The 21,998-nt window shown below is 36.6% G+C and overlaps 2 protein-coding genes across 3 annotated transcripts in view; one reads left to right on the top strand and one right to left on the bottom strand.

Moving 5' to 3' along the window:
* Positions 1–214: 214 nt before the first annotated feature.
* Srx (sulfiredoxin) lies at positions 215–20,312 on the bottom strand. The gene is made up of 3 exons (XM_081764226.1): positions 19,987–20,312; positions 16,122–16,288; positions 215–619 (listed from the first exon to the last, which is right to left on the bottom strand). Exons 1-3 carry the CDS (start codon positions 20,039–20,041, stop codon positions 410–412), a joined length of 432 nt encoding a protein of 143 aa, XP_081620352.1. The 5' UTR covers positions 20,042–20,312; the 3' UTR covers positions 215–409.
* Positions 20,313–21,486: 1,174 nt separating this feature from the next.
* The window catches only part of LOC145689903 (uncharacterized), a 50,418-nt gene continuing 49,906 nt past the window's right edge, over positions 21,487–21,998 (top strand). Inside the window, exon 1 of one of the 2 annotated variants that reach the window (XM_081764227.1) lies at positions 21,487–21,641. The gene's annotated coding sequence lies outside the window, so the exon portion shown is untranslated. Of the gene's footprint in view, positions 21,642–21,772; positions 21,889–21,998 lie in introns of those variants that run through there. The other variant, XM_081764229.1, reaches the window with a different exon arrangement.

Raw genomic sequence — 21,998 nt, forward strand, 5'->3', positions numbered from 1 at the left:
TATTGGAAATCATTTATTACGCTTGCTTAGCTTCCCACTCCAACATCTGATCCCGGGCACGTAATTAGACAACTTGGAACCCACTTACGACAGAGCAGACTACGCATCACCCAGCGTAATGTACGCCATCTAGCCGGTCATAAGATTTTCTACACTTCTACCATCTGGTTGTTTGCTGCTAAGGATAAAGTTACACTAAATAAAAGCCGTACACTACATTATCACAATTTGGTGTATATTTCAGATCAAAAAATTCACAAAATATATCATTTTAACAAATAATCTGATACAAGCTTTCAAACCAACAATACTTTTTTTATTTTTTTTAAAAAAAAAAGCGCTTTAATAAAATACATATAGAGAAATGCAAATATCAAGATGGCTTCATTTGGCTTAAGTAGGAAAACTGTCAACGCAAATCAGGTGTTGAACCTCCTAGATACAATTTGAGATCATTAATATTTGAGGCAACTAATTTCGCTTTGATTGTGGGTAACCCCAAGCGTCGATGGGCTTCATATCGATGACATCCTCCGAAGGAATAATAATAATTCCCTCCTTCTCTTCCTTTGATCCACAGCACATCAACTGGCGGTACATCGTCCTTCTTCACAGGATCCTACAATATAATAAAAATAAATTATAAATTAATAAAAATAAATTATAAATTAATAAAAATATATAAAAATAAATATAATAAAAATAAATTATAAATATAATAAAAGTATATAAAAATAAATATAATAAAAATAAATTATCGCACATCTTTAAAGTACCGCATTTATTGCTGTATAAGACGCAAGACGTACTCAAGCTTGAGCCTTCATTTTTTGAGGAAAATATTACTGCACTTCTAATCTATCGAACTTTACTAAATAATAAGATACTACAATATTTATAAAATTGGTATTTGAAATATATTTAGATACAGACAAATAATACTGATGATGTCACCATATGAGATAACTTAGAACTACTTTTTTTAAAGTCAGATAGACAAACATTTCGTCCACAGAATTTAAGAAACTAGTTGAAACAAAATTAAAATTTTTACCCGCGTAAACAGCCAGATGGCAAACAGCAACTCGACGCAACGTTTCAATTAATAATTGTTATCTTCTACGTGCATGTTTCTTAAGAAATTACGATGCTTCAAAACTACTTATTTTGATCAATTTTCTTCATTGTAGAGAGTGTGTTCTCGTTTCTTAAATCAGTATTGTTAAAATTATCTTTTCTTTTGCAAACAAGTCAACAAATCATACCATTATCATATATATATATTAGTTTTAATTTTAAAAAAATGGTTTCCCGTTTATCTAAATATTTTCAAACTATCTTGAGTTTTCGTATATATATTTTAGATGTACAACTTTGCTTCTGCTTTTTTCCAATAGATGCCTCTAGCGGTAAGCGGTGGTGGAAATAAACACACGTAGACGCCATACAATAAGCTTGGGCATTTGTCAATATAACCTCATCGAAACATTGGTCGGTTTGTGTCCGCATCGCAAAGTTATTCGCGATTGAAAATGTCAGTTTACAAACCAAATTCTCGTTATGTGCGGAAGATTTTAATTTTCTGCTTCAATATGAAGAAATCTGTGGCGGAGATCCCTATTACTGAAAGAACATGTCGTGAGTGGTTTCAACGCTTCAAAAACGATGAAGACTCACATGAAAGACCGGCATGGCGATGGAAGAGAGAAGGTTTTCAAGGATGCAGAATTGGAAGCATTACTTCTTGAAGACTCGTGTCAAACACAAGATGACTCAACAATCCATTTCAAAACCCTTTTAAAGCCATGTGAATGATTCAGAAACAAGGAATTTGGGTGCCGTAGGAGTTGAAGCCGAGAGATGTTGAACGGCGTTTGTTTGCTTGTGAACAGCTGCTTGAAAGGCAAACACGGAAGGGATTTCTGCATCGCATTGGACTGGAAACAAAAACTGTGTTCATTACAATAACCTCAAGCGCAGAAAATCATGGAGGCTTTCCGGCCACGCTTTCACGTCGATGGCCAAACCGAATACTCACAGCTCCAAAGTCATGCTGTGTATTTGGTGGGACCAGCTCGGCGTAGTGTATTATGAACTGGTAAAACCGACTGAAACAATCACAGGCGATCTATATCAAAAGCAATTAATGCCTTTAAGCCGAGCATTGAAAGACAAACGGCCGCAATACTATCACCGTCTTTTGAGGCTCATTTATTGTCTCTTAATCAAAATGGGAAAGACAGTGTCAACTTCGAACTTACTAAACAAGCCTCGTATATAAAAGAACTGCTTCTCTCACAAGTTTGGTATGTTTGTCTATGTGTTTGTGCACTTGGCTTCGCTCATAGTGCCTAATATGGAAAAAAAGGAAAGGGAGTCGCCCAAACACTGCGTTCCTTAGACCTATATCTTCGATCTAGTTCCTTGACTACGAATGTTCGGAAAATTTATTTTCTACCTACGCTTTGTCATATGCAGAAGTTGGTTGGAGAGACAACTCATTGGCGAGTCTAGCTGCGAGAAAGCAGGATCTTACTTGCTTCCTGCTCTATGCCACCCGCAAGCACAATTTGGGTGTGCCATTCTAAGCTGTGTAGTACGCCTCCATTGAAATACGCTCCCCACCTTAATACTAAGGAATAGTGGGTTGAGCTATAAATTTAATTTTCTTTGCCGAAGTATACTTATATCAAAGTGTGATAATTTAGTATGTTGAAACGGGCTGCCTAGTCTTGTGCTAGTGTTTTGATGGGTTGAGCATTACTATTAGTAGCGGACTGGTCAATACTTACGAACGTTCCAATATTCTATTGTATTTTCGTACATCAAGCGACTGTGTGCCATTTGAGACATTCAAGGAAAAATTCCAGAGGATTAATTGTGAGAGTGCATCCCGTATCAGAGTGAACCAACGAAGACCCCCACTGACGGAACCAGCTGCGAATCTCTGCGATTATTCGTGACTCGATACTAGGACAGTGGCAACCACGAAGATTATAGTGAGTATCATAAACACATTTCAAATCAATTAAGCCACCTAACAATCGTAAATAAAACCTAAGAGACTGAGCTCATTTAAAAGTCGTGTAGGTCAAAAATAGAGGTTTTACGTATTTGTATAATCAATGTCTTTACTTCTAATCTAATTTACAGTGATTATTATTATTGTATGTGTTATACACTATAAAGTATAATTTTATTTTCTTGCAAAGTTGTCTTCAGCTTACTGTCCATGATCAATTAATCTATATACATTTGTGTATTTTACGGTACTTCCATTCTTATCTGCCGTCCCCCAGCTTCGGTAGAAATTGTGTATAAGTGTGGTTGGGTCGGGTTTCATTGTGGAATAGCTGGGAAAACGAGAGAGAGATAAGCGTATAAGGAACGAAAGAAAGAAGACAGTCAGTCTTGATGTTTGTACTAATTAAAGAATTAAGGTCCACAACGAAATACACGATTTCAATACAACGAGAGACACGATACAGGGATTGTGTAGAATAACAATACTCGACTCATGTCGCAAAGTCGGTCAAAACATACTTGGAAACGTTGAAATGAAAAGTCCTGCCCCACCTGCCGTATTCTCCAGACATTGCTCCCTCCGACCATCACTTGTTTCGATCAATGGCACACAGCCTGGCTGACCAGCACTTACATTCTTATGAAGAAGTCAAAAATTGGATCGATACATGGATCACCTCAAAAGATCCCCGCAGATTTACGACGCAGGATTAGTACGCTGCTCGAAAAATGGAAGAAAGTAGTGGCCAGAGATTGACAATATTTTGAATCGTAAATGTAAAACCAGGTTTCTACAATAAAGCCTCGAATGTCGGAAAGAAACTGCGGAATCAAAGTTGTACACCTAATATTTCCGAAATAGATGCCCGTTAATTAAATGCTAGGTAGGTAGTCACAAACAACGCCTGTGGTTTGCTGACTTGTTTCAGAAAATGGTATGTAGTACTTTTTAATAAGAAATTTTAACACAGTGACTCAAGAAACATTAACATTTTTTCTTCAACGGAGGAAACTGATCAAAATAAAAATTGGTCATTGAAACATTGCGTTAAATTGCTATTTACCATTTGAGTGCTTACCTGCGCATAAATTTAACTTCTAATTATTATAATGAATCCTATTACATCACTAAGAATTTTATGTGAAAGGTGTTTATGTCTTGTTTAGATTATGTCATTACGTATTGTAGACAGCAAAATTGTTCAAATGCGTATTTTAATGATCCAACATTTCACTGCGTCTGAATGAAAAACTGTCACTAAGCTGAGTAATATATGTAACCTGTCAATCTAGTTTTACAAAAATTAAATGACCCACACAAGTTCCACACGTTCTACAATTCCAGATTACAACGTATCTTCAAAATATCAAATATATAACACCCTTCACATCTGAGCATTTCGTTATATATATAAATAGCGAGAAGCCACTTGGCAGCCAATATCAATATTACGATAGAAGGATGCACATTGTAAGTACGATGCTTTATTTTCCACTTCCAAACATGATAAGTAAATTTGGCATTGAGACAAAAAAAAAAGTTATACTAGAACTATCCATAATTTTTGGGGGTCGCTAAGATGGACAGTGACACTTCTGATGTCATTTAATCCAAATTGAGACCCAACCTGGGGGAGAGGGATATATATAAAATTATCGAAAATGGCCGATATTAGTGTCCAATTTGTAGTTTTCGGGATCCCTGAGACAAACAGTGACACTTCCGATGTCGCAAAATGAAACGTATTCTTCCTATGCGAAGAACGGGCATTCTGCTAGTGAAAAACTACGTCAAAATCAAGACATCCATTTTGAGACGCTGTCTTAATCTGAGTCCCATGTTCATAATAATTTCCCTTTCCTCAAAATTTAATAATAATAATAATAATAATAATAATAATAATAAGCACAACACAGAAGTACGCCATTGTTCCATGATGGCTAATATGATGATAATACGCATACAACTGTCTGGTCACTACATACTCGAGCACTATCCTACTATGCCAGGAGATTCAATTGTTGTTTCGCTGGACTGAAATACTACGCCAGTCACTTCAAAAACAGATTAAACAACTCTTGAAGTCTTGCTCTCAACATGACAATAACAGCTTATCGCACTTAAGTCACTGTTAACGCGAATAAATTTCTCCTTTTTATTCTCAAATTAGTGCAGTGCATTACATTCCTCAACATGAAAATGATATATTTCCAACAATATCAAATACACCCCATTTTGAAACTTTTTTCTTATTCCAATAAATATAGTATTTTTATATTATATTTCAAAGGCCTTGTACCGATTCTCACTACTTCAAAAAATAAAGTTATGCAGTTATGAAATAAATTAATAAATCGCGAATGGAACAAAATTAAGGAGCGAAAACTATGCACTACTGAAAGAGGACTCAAACACGTCTTTTACGCTTGCCACGCCAGTATGCTGACCACTACATTTCCGGTTGCTGCTCAGATATACAGATTACATAAACAGTACAATAACAGTGTCTATATTATCATACAGTATATTTAATTCATGAAAACTTTGAAATGAAATCTTTCAATTTTACGTCCCACGATTATGCCAGTTAGACTAGAGACGCTGACTATGAGAAATGAATGAAATGGTGGAATGAAGAAAGTGGGAGGAAACGGGAGGACCCCGAAAAAACCCACGAGCACGGTGTTTGTCCACCACAAAGTCCACACGGCGCGAGCTGGGATCGAACCAGGGAACCCATGCACCGGAAGTGAACGCTCTACCACTGAGCTACCGCGCTCCCCTTTAATTCAACCCCTATAACTGTCGAAATGATAAAGACATATAGATGTCCAAGCGTTAAGCTTTGATTGGTTGAGCAGGGAAAACTGAATAGCGTAGTGATTAACGCACCAGCACGGTAAACTGAAGATCCAGAATTCAGTCCATAATGAAGACTCATTTTTCTGTCAACTTATATTAATTTTAAAGTCACGCCAAGACAGGTTTTCATATTGCTCGTAGGAATTAGCAACATTCGTATTTTGTGTTGAATTTTACAGTTATAGGGTGGAAATAGTACTTGTTAGTGCTTTCATAGCTGTTACAGACTCAAGTCGAAATCGTTAGAGAAATAAGAAAATAAAAATGTGATTCCACGCAGCAATTGGGTTAGCATCTACTGATTTAGCTTGCCCACAGGATGGCATAAAAAGCTGGAAATGCTGTAATATTAGTTATCTGTTATTAGTTACAGAGATATTAATAATAGTAATGCATAATACAATACTACGCATAATGAGGTATAGTAAATTTCAATTTTATTTTACAGAACATCTTATATTGCATAATCTCCACCGACTGTAACAAAAAAAAAAAAAAAAAAATCTCTCTGAATATACCCTGAAATTAACCAACCACGAGAAATTCGTACAAAATCGAATCATACATATATATCATCTTTCCTCACCACTTTGATAATATCTCTGCGAAATGCTCTTCTTTATATGCTTTACTACTTTTTTTTATTACGCATTTTCACTTTAGGAATTCGTATAATGAAAACAAAGAACACAATTTCCAGTAGTCTCATTTCTCTCTCCTTGTGCCCTCGATTCGACCAACCTCTGTAAAGTGGGTACCTGGGAAATCCCACGAGGTTGAGAGATTAAGGCAGCCACCCAGTCTGCGGGCCTTTTGTGGCCTGTCCAGAACGAAGAGGTACTTTATCTTTTCGTTTTTATACGCCGTAATTTAAACTTCCGTTTGATTAAAATAGTGTTCAAATATAAGATATATATATATATATATATATATATATATATATATATATATATATACGTGAATAGATAATATCGAAATAAACAAGACAACACGCTTGAGGCTAAATTCTCACGTGTAGTTTTCGAGAAAATCGAGGGGTGTACGGGGCGCTCCCTTGTGAGTGCCCAAATGCCAACCTCACTTCCTCGTATTGTACCCTGGAAACTGCAATCATTATAATGTCGGCTAACGAGGTTCTGGGGACTGGTGACACCAGAATGAACATGTTATCATGAGAAGGTTGTGGGTGATGTTTCTTGAATACGTTTTGTTTATGTAGTCTATGTTTGCGCAGTTGTGTTTCTCGTGACACGGATTGCTGGCCTCGATGCTGACGTCCCGATTAAAACCTAATAAAAGTGCTCCAAAAAGAAATAACAGTAAATGATTATTATTATTATTATTATTTCTGACTTCTTGTTTTATCACTATTTCTTATCTATTGTTATATACAGGGTGGTACGTAACTCCAGCGACAAACTTTGGGAGGCGATTCCTTATACGAAATGAAAGAAAAAAGTTCTAATAAACATCGGCCGAAAAATGCCTCCTTTCAGAGTTATGATCCATTGAAAATTCGAAAAATCATTTTTCAAAACTCCCTAACTTAGAAACTATAGGACCTATCTCAAGCGGTTTAAGGAATTACACAGGAACTAGTATGTTCTCTATCTAAATATCCATGTTTTACCATCCTTCGTTATCGGTGAAAGGAACTGTAAAAAGGAAGTTGAAGTATAGGGATACTCCTTTAAGTACTAATGGTGCGTTCGTTTCGCTGGTACCGTGAATTCTGAAACATGGATATTTAGATAAGAGCGTATACCAGTTCCTATGTAATTCCTTAAACCGCTTGGTATAGGCCCTATAGTTTCTAAGCCAGGATGTTTTGAAACATGATATTTCGAATTTTCGGTAGTTCATAACTCCGAAAGGAGACGTTTTTCGACCCATGTTTATTAGAACTTTTTCCTTTCATTTCGTATAAGGAATCGCCCCCCAAAGTTTGTCGGTGGAGTTACCTACCACCCTATATATATATATATATATGGGTGATTCCACGAAAAAGGGAAATTTTCTGTCACGGGCATTTCTTCAAACTACTACTAAAGAGAATCACCTCATTTTTATTTTGTTTGGTAGTAACCGTCACAAAGTAGGTATGCCTTGTATAACAGTTTGCAAATATAACACGAAACATACGTAAAAAATTAATTATTACCCAATTTCTCAACACCGTGGGCTGTCACAGACTACAGTTGACTGATTTTACTCAATAAATTACAACTGAAGTCGCAAATCAAACATCATTTAATTGTAATTAAATAGAAGAGAACACTTCAAAGTTTCGGTTTTGTGGAAAGTAAACCTTCATAACGATTATTTTCGAAAGCTTGACTATGCGTCGTTTCTGTCACCTCTATTTGGTCTCAACTCCATGGCATGAAAAAAAATTGTCATTGCTCTCAACAGATAGTATGGTCGTCCACATTGACAACACCCACAAGAAGACAAGGCAGATATGTTTAACTGAAGAACAGAAAAAGTTGTGTGCATGTGTTAAAAGCTATAGGAAAAATATTTTTGTGTGTGGAAAGCAGGTACGTATATTAATTGATACTCAACACCATGGTATTTATTACTGAATGTATTTGTATGGTATATACCTTCTTTCCCTTGAGGAACCTGCGCCTTAAGGTAGGAAATTCGTACACAATTACTCACATGTACTGGTTAAAAAGTGGGCCGGTAAAGATAAATTATATTCGATTTTCTCAACTCCATGGTTCTCAACTCCGTGTCCATCTGAAAACTAAGGAATCCACGGTGTTGAGACAAGTTCACGGAGTTGATAATCCTATAGTGTTTGTTATGCTCATGCCCTTCCAAATATTTGTTCTTTCAATATATTGATAGAAATAAAGCTCGTTCATGGTCTAGTGACTAGTATGCTCGCCTTTCGTGCGTGGTTCTGTGTTTGTTTCCCGGTGGAAGCTCAAAAATTAATGGTGTTTACTTCGCACAGTGAGGCAATTGAAAAACTCATTTGAGTAGAGATGTACTGAAACCTGATCGCGCAGACCATCGCAACGGTCGTAGGAGCCGACACGCTGACCACGTGTCATTCACACTCAAAGGCCGGCTGGTGGGTCTTAGCCCATTTAAGGAGTGTTTGGCGGAAGTTCAAATCTGGTGCTGTAAGGTAACCGGAGGTAAAACTTCAGTCAAGTCAAGATGGATGGTATCTGTTTTTAACTTATTGACGTCTCAATCTTATGATCAGCTAATTGTTTTCTTTTCAGGGATTGTCGAAGAGTCTGAGAGCAATGTAATGTACGGACAGTCAATTTTATGACGCGGATCGGGAGGAATTTCTCCTGGCCTACTAAACCTGACGTTTAAAAAGCGTTGGCAGTTGTCATTCTGTGTAGACTAGAACAGCCCCTCCCTATTTCCTCAAGACATTTCCTTCATTGGAGTGGAAAATGAGGGCTACTTAACAAAGAACATCGAATTATCCAAAGAAAACAGAAATGATGAGTGCCTTACACTGTCATTTAGTGTGCATTATACAGGGCGTTTCAAAACAATACCGACAACGTTTGGGAGGTAATTCCTAACACCAACTGCACGGTGATTCCTAACACCAACGGTATTGCACTTTCGACGTGTTGACTTGATCACACAGAGAAGACAGACGGTTTACATAAGCTCAGAAAACAAATGAAGTAGACAATAAACAGGTTTAATGACTACTTCATCTGTTTCGTAAGCTTATGTGAAAAGTTTGTCCTCTCCATATGATAGTCCACATATTGAAAGCGCAATAATTTTTCAATATTCGATAAGTGTATGTGTATTTCTTTTTTTCTTATTTACGTCACATATTCATATATATATATATATATATATATATATATATATATATATATATATATATATATATATACTCAATTTTGGAACCTTCATTAGATATATTTTCATATGTTTGCAGTATTTTCTGGAGTATTTTTGTATAACAAATTACGTGTCATCTAGTTTGTTAGAATTTTATTCAGCATAAGGAGAATAATTCTAACTTACAAAAACTATTGGAAAATTATTTAAATTTTTATGTAAATTATAAGCTTAATCACTTATAAACCAAAACTTATCACCCAGATGTATCACGTTTCTCAACTCCACAGCAATTTTCAACTCCGTGTTAACTAATCTCAACTCCGTGACCTATGGTCTCAACTCCGTGGGTGCTGAAAAGTTTATTATTTTAGTAAGTGCATGTCATATTTTTATCGAAATAGGCGACCATCAACGGAACAAAAATTTTCCAAGTGAAAATTTCCCTTTTTCGTGGAATCACCCATATATATATATATATATATATATATATATATATATATATATATATATATATATATATATATATATATATATATATATATATATATATATATATATATATATATATATCGGGTGTTGCAAAATAAGTGTTACAACTCTTGGGAGGTGAATCCTGCCACTGAAACAAGAAAAAAAGTTCTCTTGAACTTTCGGCTATCGGACATAGTTTCAGATCTACAAGGTGCCGAAAGCGTGGGAAAATGACTTTCGGACGCCAATAGTTCGGAAACTATCCAACGTAAAAAGGGCGGGTAAAAAATTCACTGAAGAAGTCATACCTGCTGTATTGAATTTTGCATGTTTCACAATCCTACCATGCACGCGCAAGGGATTCCCCAAAGGAACGTAGGGAGTCCCGGATAATCTGCTAAATGAAAGTTCGTCTAAATGGATATGAATGACGGGGTTTCTACCAGGTAACAATAATTCGTTTGTATTAAGTTGATATCTGGAACAAATACAAAATGGCGGACACTTTCATGCCCGTTGTGTGTGGTTGCATAATCGCCAGGTACGGATGCAGGCCAACAGTGACGTTCTGAGTATTAAGTGTAGCGAATTTGTACTCAAATGCTCTAGAAAGACATCTGGAGTGTCGGTAGAGCACAACAGATGGAGTAGGGTAATTCACGTGTGTGGAAACACGTAACGAAAAATGCCCACAAATGCACTCATACTCAGTAAACGTGAGTTCAAAGCGTCGGAAATGTAAGGATTAGCGTCAAGAACATGAAAGTCAATTCACCAATAATATTCCCTCAAACCGATGCAATATGATGTGCACGGTTGCATACCAATAAGGATGCAACAATTGAGGCCAAGTTGAAATTGTGCAAGTTAACTCACTAAGAAACTGGGTAAACTAAATGAATGTCTCTAGTGGGATCACATGATCGATATTGAAATGCGGACAATTTGTGTGTTGATATCGATATGTAGCTAGTGGAGAAATGTCAATATCTGTCACTATTGCTGGGACACCGTCCCACGTGGGAAAAATAGAAAAATAACTACTCGGGTCTTGAATCTGAGGCCCCCAGTAGGAATGGAAACTGTGACCACGCGAGCGAAAGCGAGCGCTCTAGCCCTGAGGCTCGAGGAGGGAGCCTGACTTTCTCCGCATTTCTTTGAGGAGTACCCACTTTGTTTGGCAAGCGCTCTTGTACAGCCTCCCGACATGATTGTTTGTTACATTTTATTACTCCTACTGCACAATTGTAAACAATCGGAGCTTTAAGACGTTTCTTCCTATTTTTCATGTCGTTTTATTTTCCATATGTATTGTGTTTCAGCTGTAGTGTTACATGTGCCAAATTGGTTCATTTTAGTCTTTGTCTTTGCATGTGTACTGTGTGTAAGATACATATTTCTGGAGGTATTTTGATATCGAGTACGTCATATGTCCCAGAAGACGTGAGACATGATACAAGTTTGTTATTTTCACGCTCTATTAATTTGAACCATGGATTAAGATATTTCTTTTCATACGTGTCGAGTGTAGGACAATGTCCCAAACAAAGTGGGACATTGATACAATCTTGTTCTAGTTACGTTCCATCAAAAAGTGCACCAGATGTAATAGCAGAATTTACAATGTTATTTTCCTAGTTTTCGCATGTGAGACAGTGTTCCAGCAGTAGTGGGACATGTTGACATTTGTCCGTTAGCTACATGTCGATATCAACACACACATTGCCCACATTTCAATATCGATCATGCTATGCCACTAGAGACATTCATTTAGTTTACCCAGTTTCTTAGTGAGTCCCTTTGCACAATTTCAACTTGGCCTCAATTGTTGCATCCTTATTGGTATGCAACCGTGCACATCATATTGCATCGGTTTGAGGGAATATTATTGGTGAATTGACTTTCATGTTCTTGACGCTAATCCTTACATTTCCGACGCTTTGAACTCACGTTTACTGAGTATGAGTGCATTTGTGGGCATTTTTCGGGGTTACGTGTTTCCACACACGTGAATTACCCTGCTCCATCTGTTGTGCTCTACCGACACTCCAGATGTCTTTCTAGAGCATTTGAGTACAAATTCGCTACACTTAATACTCAGAACGTCACTGTTGGCCTGCATCCGTACCTGGCGATTATGCAACCACACACAACGGGCATGAAAGTGTCCGCCATTTTGTATTTGTTCCAGATATCAACTTAATACAAATAAATTATTGTTATCTGGTAGAAACCCCATCAATTCATATCCTTTTAGACGAACTTTCATTTAGCAGATTATTCGGGACTCCCTACGTTCCTTTGGGGAATCCCTTGCGCGTGCATGGTAGGATTGTGAAACATGCAAAATTCAATACAGCAGGTATGACTTCTTCAGTGAATTTTTTACCCGCCCTTTTTACGTTGGATAGTTTCCGAACTATTGGCGTCCGAAAGTCATTTTCCCACGCTTTCGGCACCTTGTAGATCTGAAACTATGTCCGATAGCCGAAAGTTCAAGAGAACTTTTTTTCTTGTTTCAGTGGCAGGATTCACCTCCCAAGAGTTGTAACACTTATTTTGCAACACCCGATATATATATATATATATATATATATATATATATATATATATTGTTGTTATATATCTTCTCAATTTCTTGTTACTGTTATCTCTTTTTTTCTTTATTGTTACTGTTCAATATATGTTTTTATTATTATTGTTCTTCACTTATATTTATTGTATCTTTTTTCTATTTTGTAGCAGTTTTTACCGTGTATTTACGGCAGTCCACGTTTTGAGCAATCGTATTGATCGGGACGGAGATAAATAGCCTTGATGCTGATGTTCCTCATTAAACCTTAATCAATCAATCAATTGAGAAAATCGAACCGGTTGCTTCACTAAAAGGTATATCACTCATTGTCGATAATAACTCAATTTTTATTTTCCTGGAAGAAATTATTTACTTACGTATTGTATATGTAACAAATACACTGTTAACTATAGCACGGCCAACAAAAGATAGTCTCTGACGTTTCTTACCACACGCAGTGGGACATTGCAGCCCCTACTTTGATACCAGTGTTACCAACCACGGTCTTACACCATTACTTAAATTGCCACTACAGTTGCATCGAAAAAAACCTTGACACGCGAGTAGTGGCAATGGGTGATATCAATAAAAATAAGTAACTACTCCTGAGAAGTCCTGCTCGAGAATCGGAGTAACTACACCTGGTGTAATCTCCTCCAGATTTATGAACGTTTACTCGCGCTTCCTCTGCACGTAGCACTGAGTCGTATCAATAAAAGAAGTGATTACTCATTTCTCCCATTCATCGCGCAGTCATTTCGTTGTTTTTAACCTATGGCGTAGTATCTTAAAAGCCATGAAACGGGCAAGTAGGAACGATAGCTTCAATCAAAATGCATTTGTGGACATTGTAAAAGAGTTTCCAGTGGTACTTTCAAAGTCACAGCTACCAGAAAGTAAACGAAGGAAAGCCGAAACTTTGAAGGTAATTACAGTGAAATGCAACGAAATATCAAATACATCTACGACTGAGACACAAATTCAAAAGAGAATCTTTAATATTCGAGCGAGAATAAAACAAAAATAAAAAAGAAGAAAAAATAAAATAAAAAAAAGGGAAAGAAGAAAGTAATACTGAAACCATGGGAATGAACCTATTTGAGCTGATGGATGTTGATTGGAATCCAGCAATATCAAGATTAACACGACAAGCGCATATCACGTGTTGTCCAAGGTCTTTGTAGATTGTTTGGCTTTAAGAACGAAATCAGACACTTGGCTCCTTTGTTTTCTTTTTTAAAAAGTCCAGCCACCCACGTCATAAATCACGTCCATCTGATTGCGTTTTCCACACCATACGTGTCCCCTTTCGCCTTGACATAAACAAAATACATTCTCATGTATACACCCTTTCTAGCAACGTTGAGTTGAGTTGATTATTAGTTTAACGTCCTTTTCAGTAGCGTGCCTATAATGACAGAACCCACTGATTAACGTGGAATCCAAACCACATAAGCTACTGCCGGGAATCGAACGCGGGTCTCCTATGCCAAAGGCATGTACACTAACCGCTTAGCCACGAAATAGCTCTTCCTATTAACGTATTACTCTCCAAAATACTAGGTTTCTTTAATACCACTTGTGTATAGTCAAGTGCTCCGATAGCACCCGGAAATGTATATTGTTCTTGCCACTCTGTCTTTGCTGTTTGTATATTACCCACACTTCCGGAAACAATCCATTTTCATAGACAGTACTTTGAGCCACACCAGAATCCCCTGACGTTCCGACCTGGAATCCCGGATCACTCACGTAACGCAAGAAAACCAAGGGCACCGATTTCTCTGTAAATTTGGGGGGAGGGCATTCAGATGCAGAAGGTATATATATCAGGATTTTAAGACAAATTGCACTCTAATTATGCCAAATATTGTATATTCATAAATACAATAGGGGGCCTACATAAGCTTTGGGGGGCCCGGGTTCGCACAGGATCGGCGTCCTTGAAGAAAACCCGCATCTTTTCATCATTACGTATTCCACCACCCCGAATTTCGGTTGATTCTCCTTAAAAAATGTTGTGCTAATCACTACATTTTCTTTCATAAACTTATAATGCTTTTTGTAATCTCCATTTCCAACATTTCTATGCAGTTTATAAGTTTTTCTACGTAGTAAAACAATCATATACTCTGCCATATTTCGCACGGAGTCACCTATTTAGCTTGCTCCACAAATTTGGAGAAGTTACTAGCATCACAGAGGAGTCTTTGATTTTTATTGATATCAAACGCGGAGTTGTTACTCGGCTCGAGAATAGAGGTGTGGTTACTTCAAAAGGGCGGGGCTTCTCCGAGGTCAGCCGAGACGACTAGTACTCAGTTCTCTTTTTATTGATACCAACGCGAGTAACTACTTCAAAATTGGGCGTAATGAGTAACTTCTCCGTTTTATTGATATCACCCAATGTTACTGCGAGCTGTCAGATACGTTCTCTTACTGTCTCCCCTATAGGATACAGCTGTTTCCTAACGGTGACACTTAAACTACTTTTAACAGGAATATACCGTATTTTACAGACCATAAGACGCACTTTTTTCTTCGAAACATTGCCTCCAAACTTCAGGTGCGTCTTATGCTCGAAATTAATATAAAAATGTCCAGTGTTTCATTTAAATTTCCCGCCAGTCTTAAAAATGGTCATATATTCGATGCCGCGGGAAACTTATCTCTATCTGCCAACATTGGATTCAACTGGCAGCAACAGTGCACCAATGCGACGAAAATGAGTTGGGAGGATTCACAAGCTTGCTAACTAACACTATCTCCCTCCCGCCCCGCCAAAACAAACCCAGAGCCACAGACTAGAATATACAGTCCGTAAACGCTGCGAAAAAAAAAATTGCTTACAAATTAAGATGCCTTATTGTCCGTAAAATACGGTAAATAAGGGGGCACGCTACACGGCTCACCATCGATATGAGGGATTCCCGAGCATTTTAATTTGTGGTGGACAACATCGTGTCCGTGGGTATTCTCGGGTTCCCACATTTTCATTCCACTAATTAACTTTCCTTAACCATCCGTCTCTTCTAAGCCTATTAAGCATAGCGGTAGGAGATAAAACGAAATTTTTCCTTTCCTTTCTCTCCTTCTAACACAAATAACTGCTGCAATAATTACGTTAAAACTGAAATTGTTTTAAATATAATTTCTCCAATTTTAAAATTATAGATTTTCCAGTACAATAGTCGTGCTGCATACATGGGCGGTTTCAATTGCTTTTTTTTTTTTTTTTTTAAGAGCTATTTCCAGTGATTTTACAAATCAATTTTTTTTAGCACCAATTTCTTTAAAACTTTCCTACTAAAAGAAATGCTCTTTCTTATTGCAATGAAGTGCGGTTACCTTCAGTGTCTCCATAAGACTTTGAACCTTCTCCTCCTGAACTTCAATTTGATAAGGTCTGATCAGAACATTCATCGGGATATCATGTACTTCTTCGATGGTACCAGTGTGAATACTCGGTTTGTTCCCCTTGTTATCACTTGTAGTAGTTGTTATGCAAGCCATTCCTAGTTTTATGAAAATAAGAAAGAAATTTTTATTGACGTGGTCCGGATGTGTTTCTACATTATAAATATTGAAAACAACCCCAATAACTGCAGAAGAAATACTATTTGATAATACTCATTAAAAATAGTACTTACTTCCAAAGCACCCTAAATTAACTAACTGTGAACGTGTCAAAATAAATAAATAAATAAAAATAAAAAAAACCTCAGAACACATATCCATCCAGAAAACTAACGCTGTCTATGAACCTAAATTTCGTTCATTATCTTCGTCTGAATATTATTACTTTTCTTACTTCCAGTAGTTCTCTGTAGAATTTCCCTTGTACCTAATCTCCTTTTCATAAGCACTAATTTCTATTTTACGTAGCTGATTAACAGCAATTACAGAAACATTACTTCTCACTGTGATTTGTTTCACCAGTGTTTTATTTCTAATAATAACATCTAATTGATCGAAGAAATGTGAGACAATGGGAACTGTGAGTGGAGAACCTGACTTGCATATTCGAAGTTTGTAGCTTTACTCCACTGATAGCCATAATTTGGTTGAGAAAAAATATTATATATGTGTCTTGAAATGTCTTACGTAATCAATCATTAAGTTTTCTAACTATGTCTTTAATTTAGTAATTTTCACTAGGAATTTTAGATCCTGTAAAATGATCCCTTGACTATTATTTCTCAAGTTAGATAAACTGAACATGTGCTGTAGCAATGTTGATCCTCTTTTGTTTTCTCCTTTAAACAGTTGATTCTCCATGCGGGAAGTAGTATTTTTCAAGACCTCACGCTCACATCATCATTTCGTGATTACATTCACTCGGTCTCACGCTCACAACATTCTTTAGACATGACACTCACGCTTTCAACGTGATTTCGACTAACATGATGATTTGGAACTCATGAGCGCCGACCTCATCAGTTCGGGCATCTTTGTTCCGAACAATAGGTTCAGCGTTGAAAAGAAAAACTATCTGGCCGCCCTAAAATTGTTCATATGCCTGCAAGTATTGAGGCTATCAGACAGTCTGTTTAGCAGTCCTCAAAATGTTCTGCAGGAGGCGTACTGCACCTGTCGGGTTTCGTTGGGAGAGTATAAGAGGAATCTTACAAGAAGACCTGCATTTTCATCTTTATAAAATTATGATTGTCCAAGAAGATTCTTTTAAACACGTCAACAGTCACGTTAAGAAAATCAGTGCAAAATGTCCCAGAAGATGCTGTTGTTTTGCGTAGTGAAAAAGGACATTTCCACTAAAGTGGTTGTGTAAGCAAACAAGATATCCGCTACTGATCTGATCATAACCCAATTACAAACTGTTATCAATACCATTTCACACTTTGAATAAAAAACTTTCTATTTGTAATATTTTTTATTTTATTAGCCTTTAAAATGTAAGAGGTTTTAATGAGTCACCCTGTACACGAACTCTGTGGCAGAACGTAGGTAAAATTTATTTCCCTGCAAGAATTAGGAAAGTTCTAGGCACAATTTTTTTGCCCTGAGACATCGTCTTAGTTTTTGTAATCATGAATGTAAAAACTCCTGTTGTGTTTGAACAACCTAGTATAAATCTCAGCACCTATGACGGTTCAACTTTACATATGACCCAGCAGAACAACCTTCATACGTGAGAATTCTATATAAATTCAAGCTATGACCCTATACACGCAAATTAACCAATCTTCCAAAAATACATGCTACGTATGTAGATGGTAAACAATGAGTTTGTACATTCCGTGTTTGGGAGAGAAAAACAGTTACTGCAATTCAGGGCACGAAAACACATGAGAAGTATACTCAAAGTACCGACACTAGATTAATTCGTGAAAGGTTCTCATTTTCATCCGACCGAGAAAAAAAAAAAAAAAAACTATATTTCAGAAGGAATTTAATAAATTGATTCATCATCCACTTAAAACGGGACTGTTCATCCTAGTGTCATTTTGGTGCAGATGAAGAATACCTTGGCAATAAAATTTCGAGTTATGCATTCCTCTGTGTAGATTCACTTTAGGAGGACTTCAGTGTATGTACGCGATAAGAACTATTGTGCGAAAGACATTAACGAGCATGTGCTAGGTAGCTACAAAAAAAAACTGAAATGTTATCTAACCGAACAAGGCATGAGTGCAGCAGGGGATGGGGAGCTGTAGGGAGCAGGCGCGTCAGCAACGGTACAAACGAAGATAACGCAAAATATTATATACGACATAAAACACTTACATCACGTATGGATTTGGGAGAGAAGTTAAATGCCTTCTAACGACTGTGCCATATAAAGCGTGTTTCCACTATTCTCGGTTATGCGTATACTCACCGCTGTTGACGCGCCTGCTCCCTATGGAGCACACCTTCCGTACGGCTCGGCCATCCTGCCCTGCCTTGGTTAGATAGCTTTTTAATGGCCATTTAGCACAAGTTGGTTTTAAAATTAATTCTTTTATGCTATATGTGGACACGATGCAGTTATACTCAGCCCTCCTAAAGTTAATCTGCAGGCATTTATACAACTCCTCCCTTAAGAAACACTTTCTAAGTCCTAAAGCAGTAATAAGAGTGCATTTCGTGCTACGAAAAATCCATATTTCAGGAATGTATCCTCTTGTATGGCAACATCGTGCTAAGAAATTATTTTTGTATGTGTTTTGTAATTTTTGATGGAGTTAAGTTCCAAAATTGATCGTCCATTTTAAGCAAAATTATGAAAATTTACCAGGAAAAAATGAATAATCTGCCTGTTTATGTGCCTGATAATATATATAAGGAGAGCGAAAGTTCTGTTTATGTATCTTTCTATAAGCAGTTCTAAGCATCGAACTATTTGGCATGCGTAGGGAACTAGGCTACTTGGTGTAAGGTTACTCTATGATAGGATTGTGGAAATGTAATAAGGAATTGTTTTGTAAACATTGTTGCAAGTATACAGACAAACAGCCCTGATGTGAGATTACAGTACTGTTTGTGAAACAATAAGGTGATTCAAGAAAATCTATTAAATGTAAGTGAAAGTAATATGTTAATTAATGTAAAAATAAATTGCAGAAAATATGGTAAGGAACAGCTGCAATGAAACGTGGAGAAAGTTATACTTTTCAATGTAACAATAAGTAACATAATCAACCTGGCAACTAATTCGCCTTCAATCGCTCTCGCTCGGTCGGCATTATGTGAATTGAATATTGAGCTTTGATAAAATAAATTAAAGTGAAAGTTGATGATTTTTAAATTTTTGTAGTTTTTATCACGCTTTTAGCAAAAAACTAGGTGGATCAATTTCGGAATAAATGTCTTTTGATGTTCAAGAGATATGTTTAATACGGGGCTCCGCTACAAGCCCTCCCTCTAGAAGTTCATCAACGTAACTCTGTGCTACGTTGTTGTTTACAGTGCTGGTTGGAAACATGAGTAGATAAGGAAGGAATCATTATTTTTATTATTTCTGAATCCGCAACACCTGACAGTTGAAGGTACCAATTTTGCGCAGTAATACAATACAAATAAATACGTGTCTAGTGAAGAGCAAAGGAAGCATGAAAATAAGAAATAATTGTCATTAATACGGAAATGAAGAGTAATTCTAGATTAGGTACATTAAAATAGCAAATCAATTGTAATACAACATTGAAAACAGATTCACATGGACTTTGTCCGGGCGACCATCTGCGGAAGAATAGCCCATAATCCTTCTTACCTCCGATGATTTTACGATATCTTCCACAAATCAAGTTACTTGGTTGTCTGAGCATGACTCACTCAATATTTCAGCAATGTCATTTCGATTATTCCGTCTCTTGTGAAAGGCGTCAAGGACAAACGATACCACCCAATTTACATAGAGCATTGTAAAATACGCCGCTTTCCCGAATTTCCATACTTGTAATATTATTCATTATTTCTTGCAGTATTTCTCTATTATAAAATAGATCCAAAACAAATTATACAAACTACAATACATAAACATCCAATTTTGTTTTTAAAACGCTTTTCAAATCTTTTTTGTCCTAGAAAGTTTTCTGCTTTGCGACAGTGTTGCCACCATCCAAAGACAAAATAACAACATTAACAAGTAGTTCGAAAACAGTCTCAATTTCTCAATTGTTTGTCAGATATATATATATATATGGTGTTCGAAGTGGTAAAAAGCAGAGGCGGTATGTTTTATTACGATTTTGACTCGACATACCGGCTATCTAAATATTGAAATGCAGTGAGGATATGTTGCGTAAAATATTGCATTTCTATAGACAATTCGAGAACTTCTCTGTAGTAACACGGGAAGGGAGGGTCTGGAGAGACTTTGATCCCCTGCAACAACCTTCTGAAAATAATATTTAAAAAAAAATCCCTTTATGCTCAAAAACCGAAAGAGGATATTAACAATTTCCTGCAAGAAAACTCTGCTGTAGGGTATTTCAAACACCGGAAGGTCCGCTTTCACAGCAGACAACCCCTAAATCCGCCCACGCTCAAAACACAGCATTTATATGCTTTAAGACAAGAAGACGTAGGCCTACACATTCATTCATAACAAAGAAACAATTCAATATGACACATCAAAATATAAACTAGGTGAACTTCTTTGAAGACATCTCATTTTAAAAAAAAATCAAAGATAGTTAGAAAGTAAGAAAAATGTCAGTATTGTAAATTTAGTAATTATTTCTAAGTTTTACGTGCATAGCCATTCGTCAATTACTGTGCATAAAAATGGATTTATAAAGGTTTTTAGCGTCTACTTTCCAGTGACGACATGTTTTAATCATTAAAAAACCAGAGATGGTATTCCTTCATCACTGAAAAACCATAGTCGGTATGGCATACCACCGCATACCGTTTCACTTCGACCACTTTATATCTATCTACCTATATATATATATATATATATATATATATATATATATATATATATATATATATATATATGAGAGAGAGAGAGAGAGAGAGAGAGACGGTTGTTAAAAGATTAGAATAGCACTACTGCTTATACCCAGATGTACGTAAAAGTGTATCTGAAATGGCAGGGGAACGGATGACGTCACGCCGTCCGCCGTGTCTTTGTCCATTGTAATTTTCTAGGAAATGGGGGGACGCCATAGATATTTCTTGGAATTGGGGTATGACGTGCCCCCGCATTCCCCTCACTTTTACTCCTCTTTACACCTAATATTCGAGAACCAAAAACAAACAATGGGGCCAAGAGCTTCCAGTGTCATTGATTTTCCGGAATTGAGGACATGAATTTTTGAACTGTTGTATTTTCATCTTGTGGCAGTTGGCAACTGTGATATGAATTGAAAATAATGGCGGGAGTTTAATTGTACGGATTAAGACGTCAAAAAACAATTTGTAAGTAAATTTTTTTCGGTGTTTTACATTTTACATATTTTTTTTATTCCTATGTACAATCTTTCCAGGTGCAGGTTAAGTTTAAACACACCGCATTTTCCAGAATTCAATACTCTGCATGGAAAGATGTGGCGGCCGTACTTGAGCAGACGGTTCTATCACATTTTGACAGATTTCTTACGTTTTTAGTTTGAATTACAGCTTTCAGGTTGTTTCTACGAAATTTTGAGAATTCGTAAATTTCCAGGTTAAGTTGAAAATTCTAAGATATTGGCAACAATTCTTCAGAACTTATAACGAAATTACGACATTTCTTACATTTTCATGTTAGAACCATTTAAAATTCATTTCAGTATG

Source organism: Thermobia domestica, chromosome 7 (assembly GCF_964235325.1).
Source record: "Thermobia domestica chromosome 7, izTheDome1.hap1.1, whole genome shotgun sequence".
Lineage (NCBI taxonomy): Eukaryota > Metazoa > Arthropoda > Insecta > Zygentoma > Lepismatidae > Thermobia > Thermobia domestica.

What these genes read in the sequence shown, in the direction of transcription:
- Srx (XM_081764226.1), bottom strand. Translation starts at nt 20,041, where the DNA reads ATGCTCAGACAACCAAGTAACTTGATTTGTGGAAGATATCGTAAAATC. An exon ending in ATATCGTAAAATCATCGGAG is followed by an intron (nt 16,289 to 19,986) that starts GTAAGAAGGATT and finishes TCATAAAACTAG; the next exon opens with GAATGGCTTGCATAACAACT. An exon ending in GTCTTATGGAGACACTGAAG is followed by an intron (nt 620 to 16,121) that starts GTAACCGCACTT and finishes ATTATATTGTAG; the next exon opens with GATCCTGTGAAGAAGGACGA.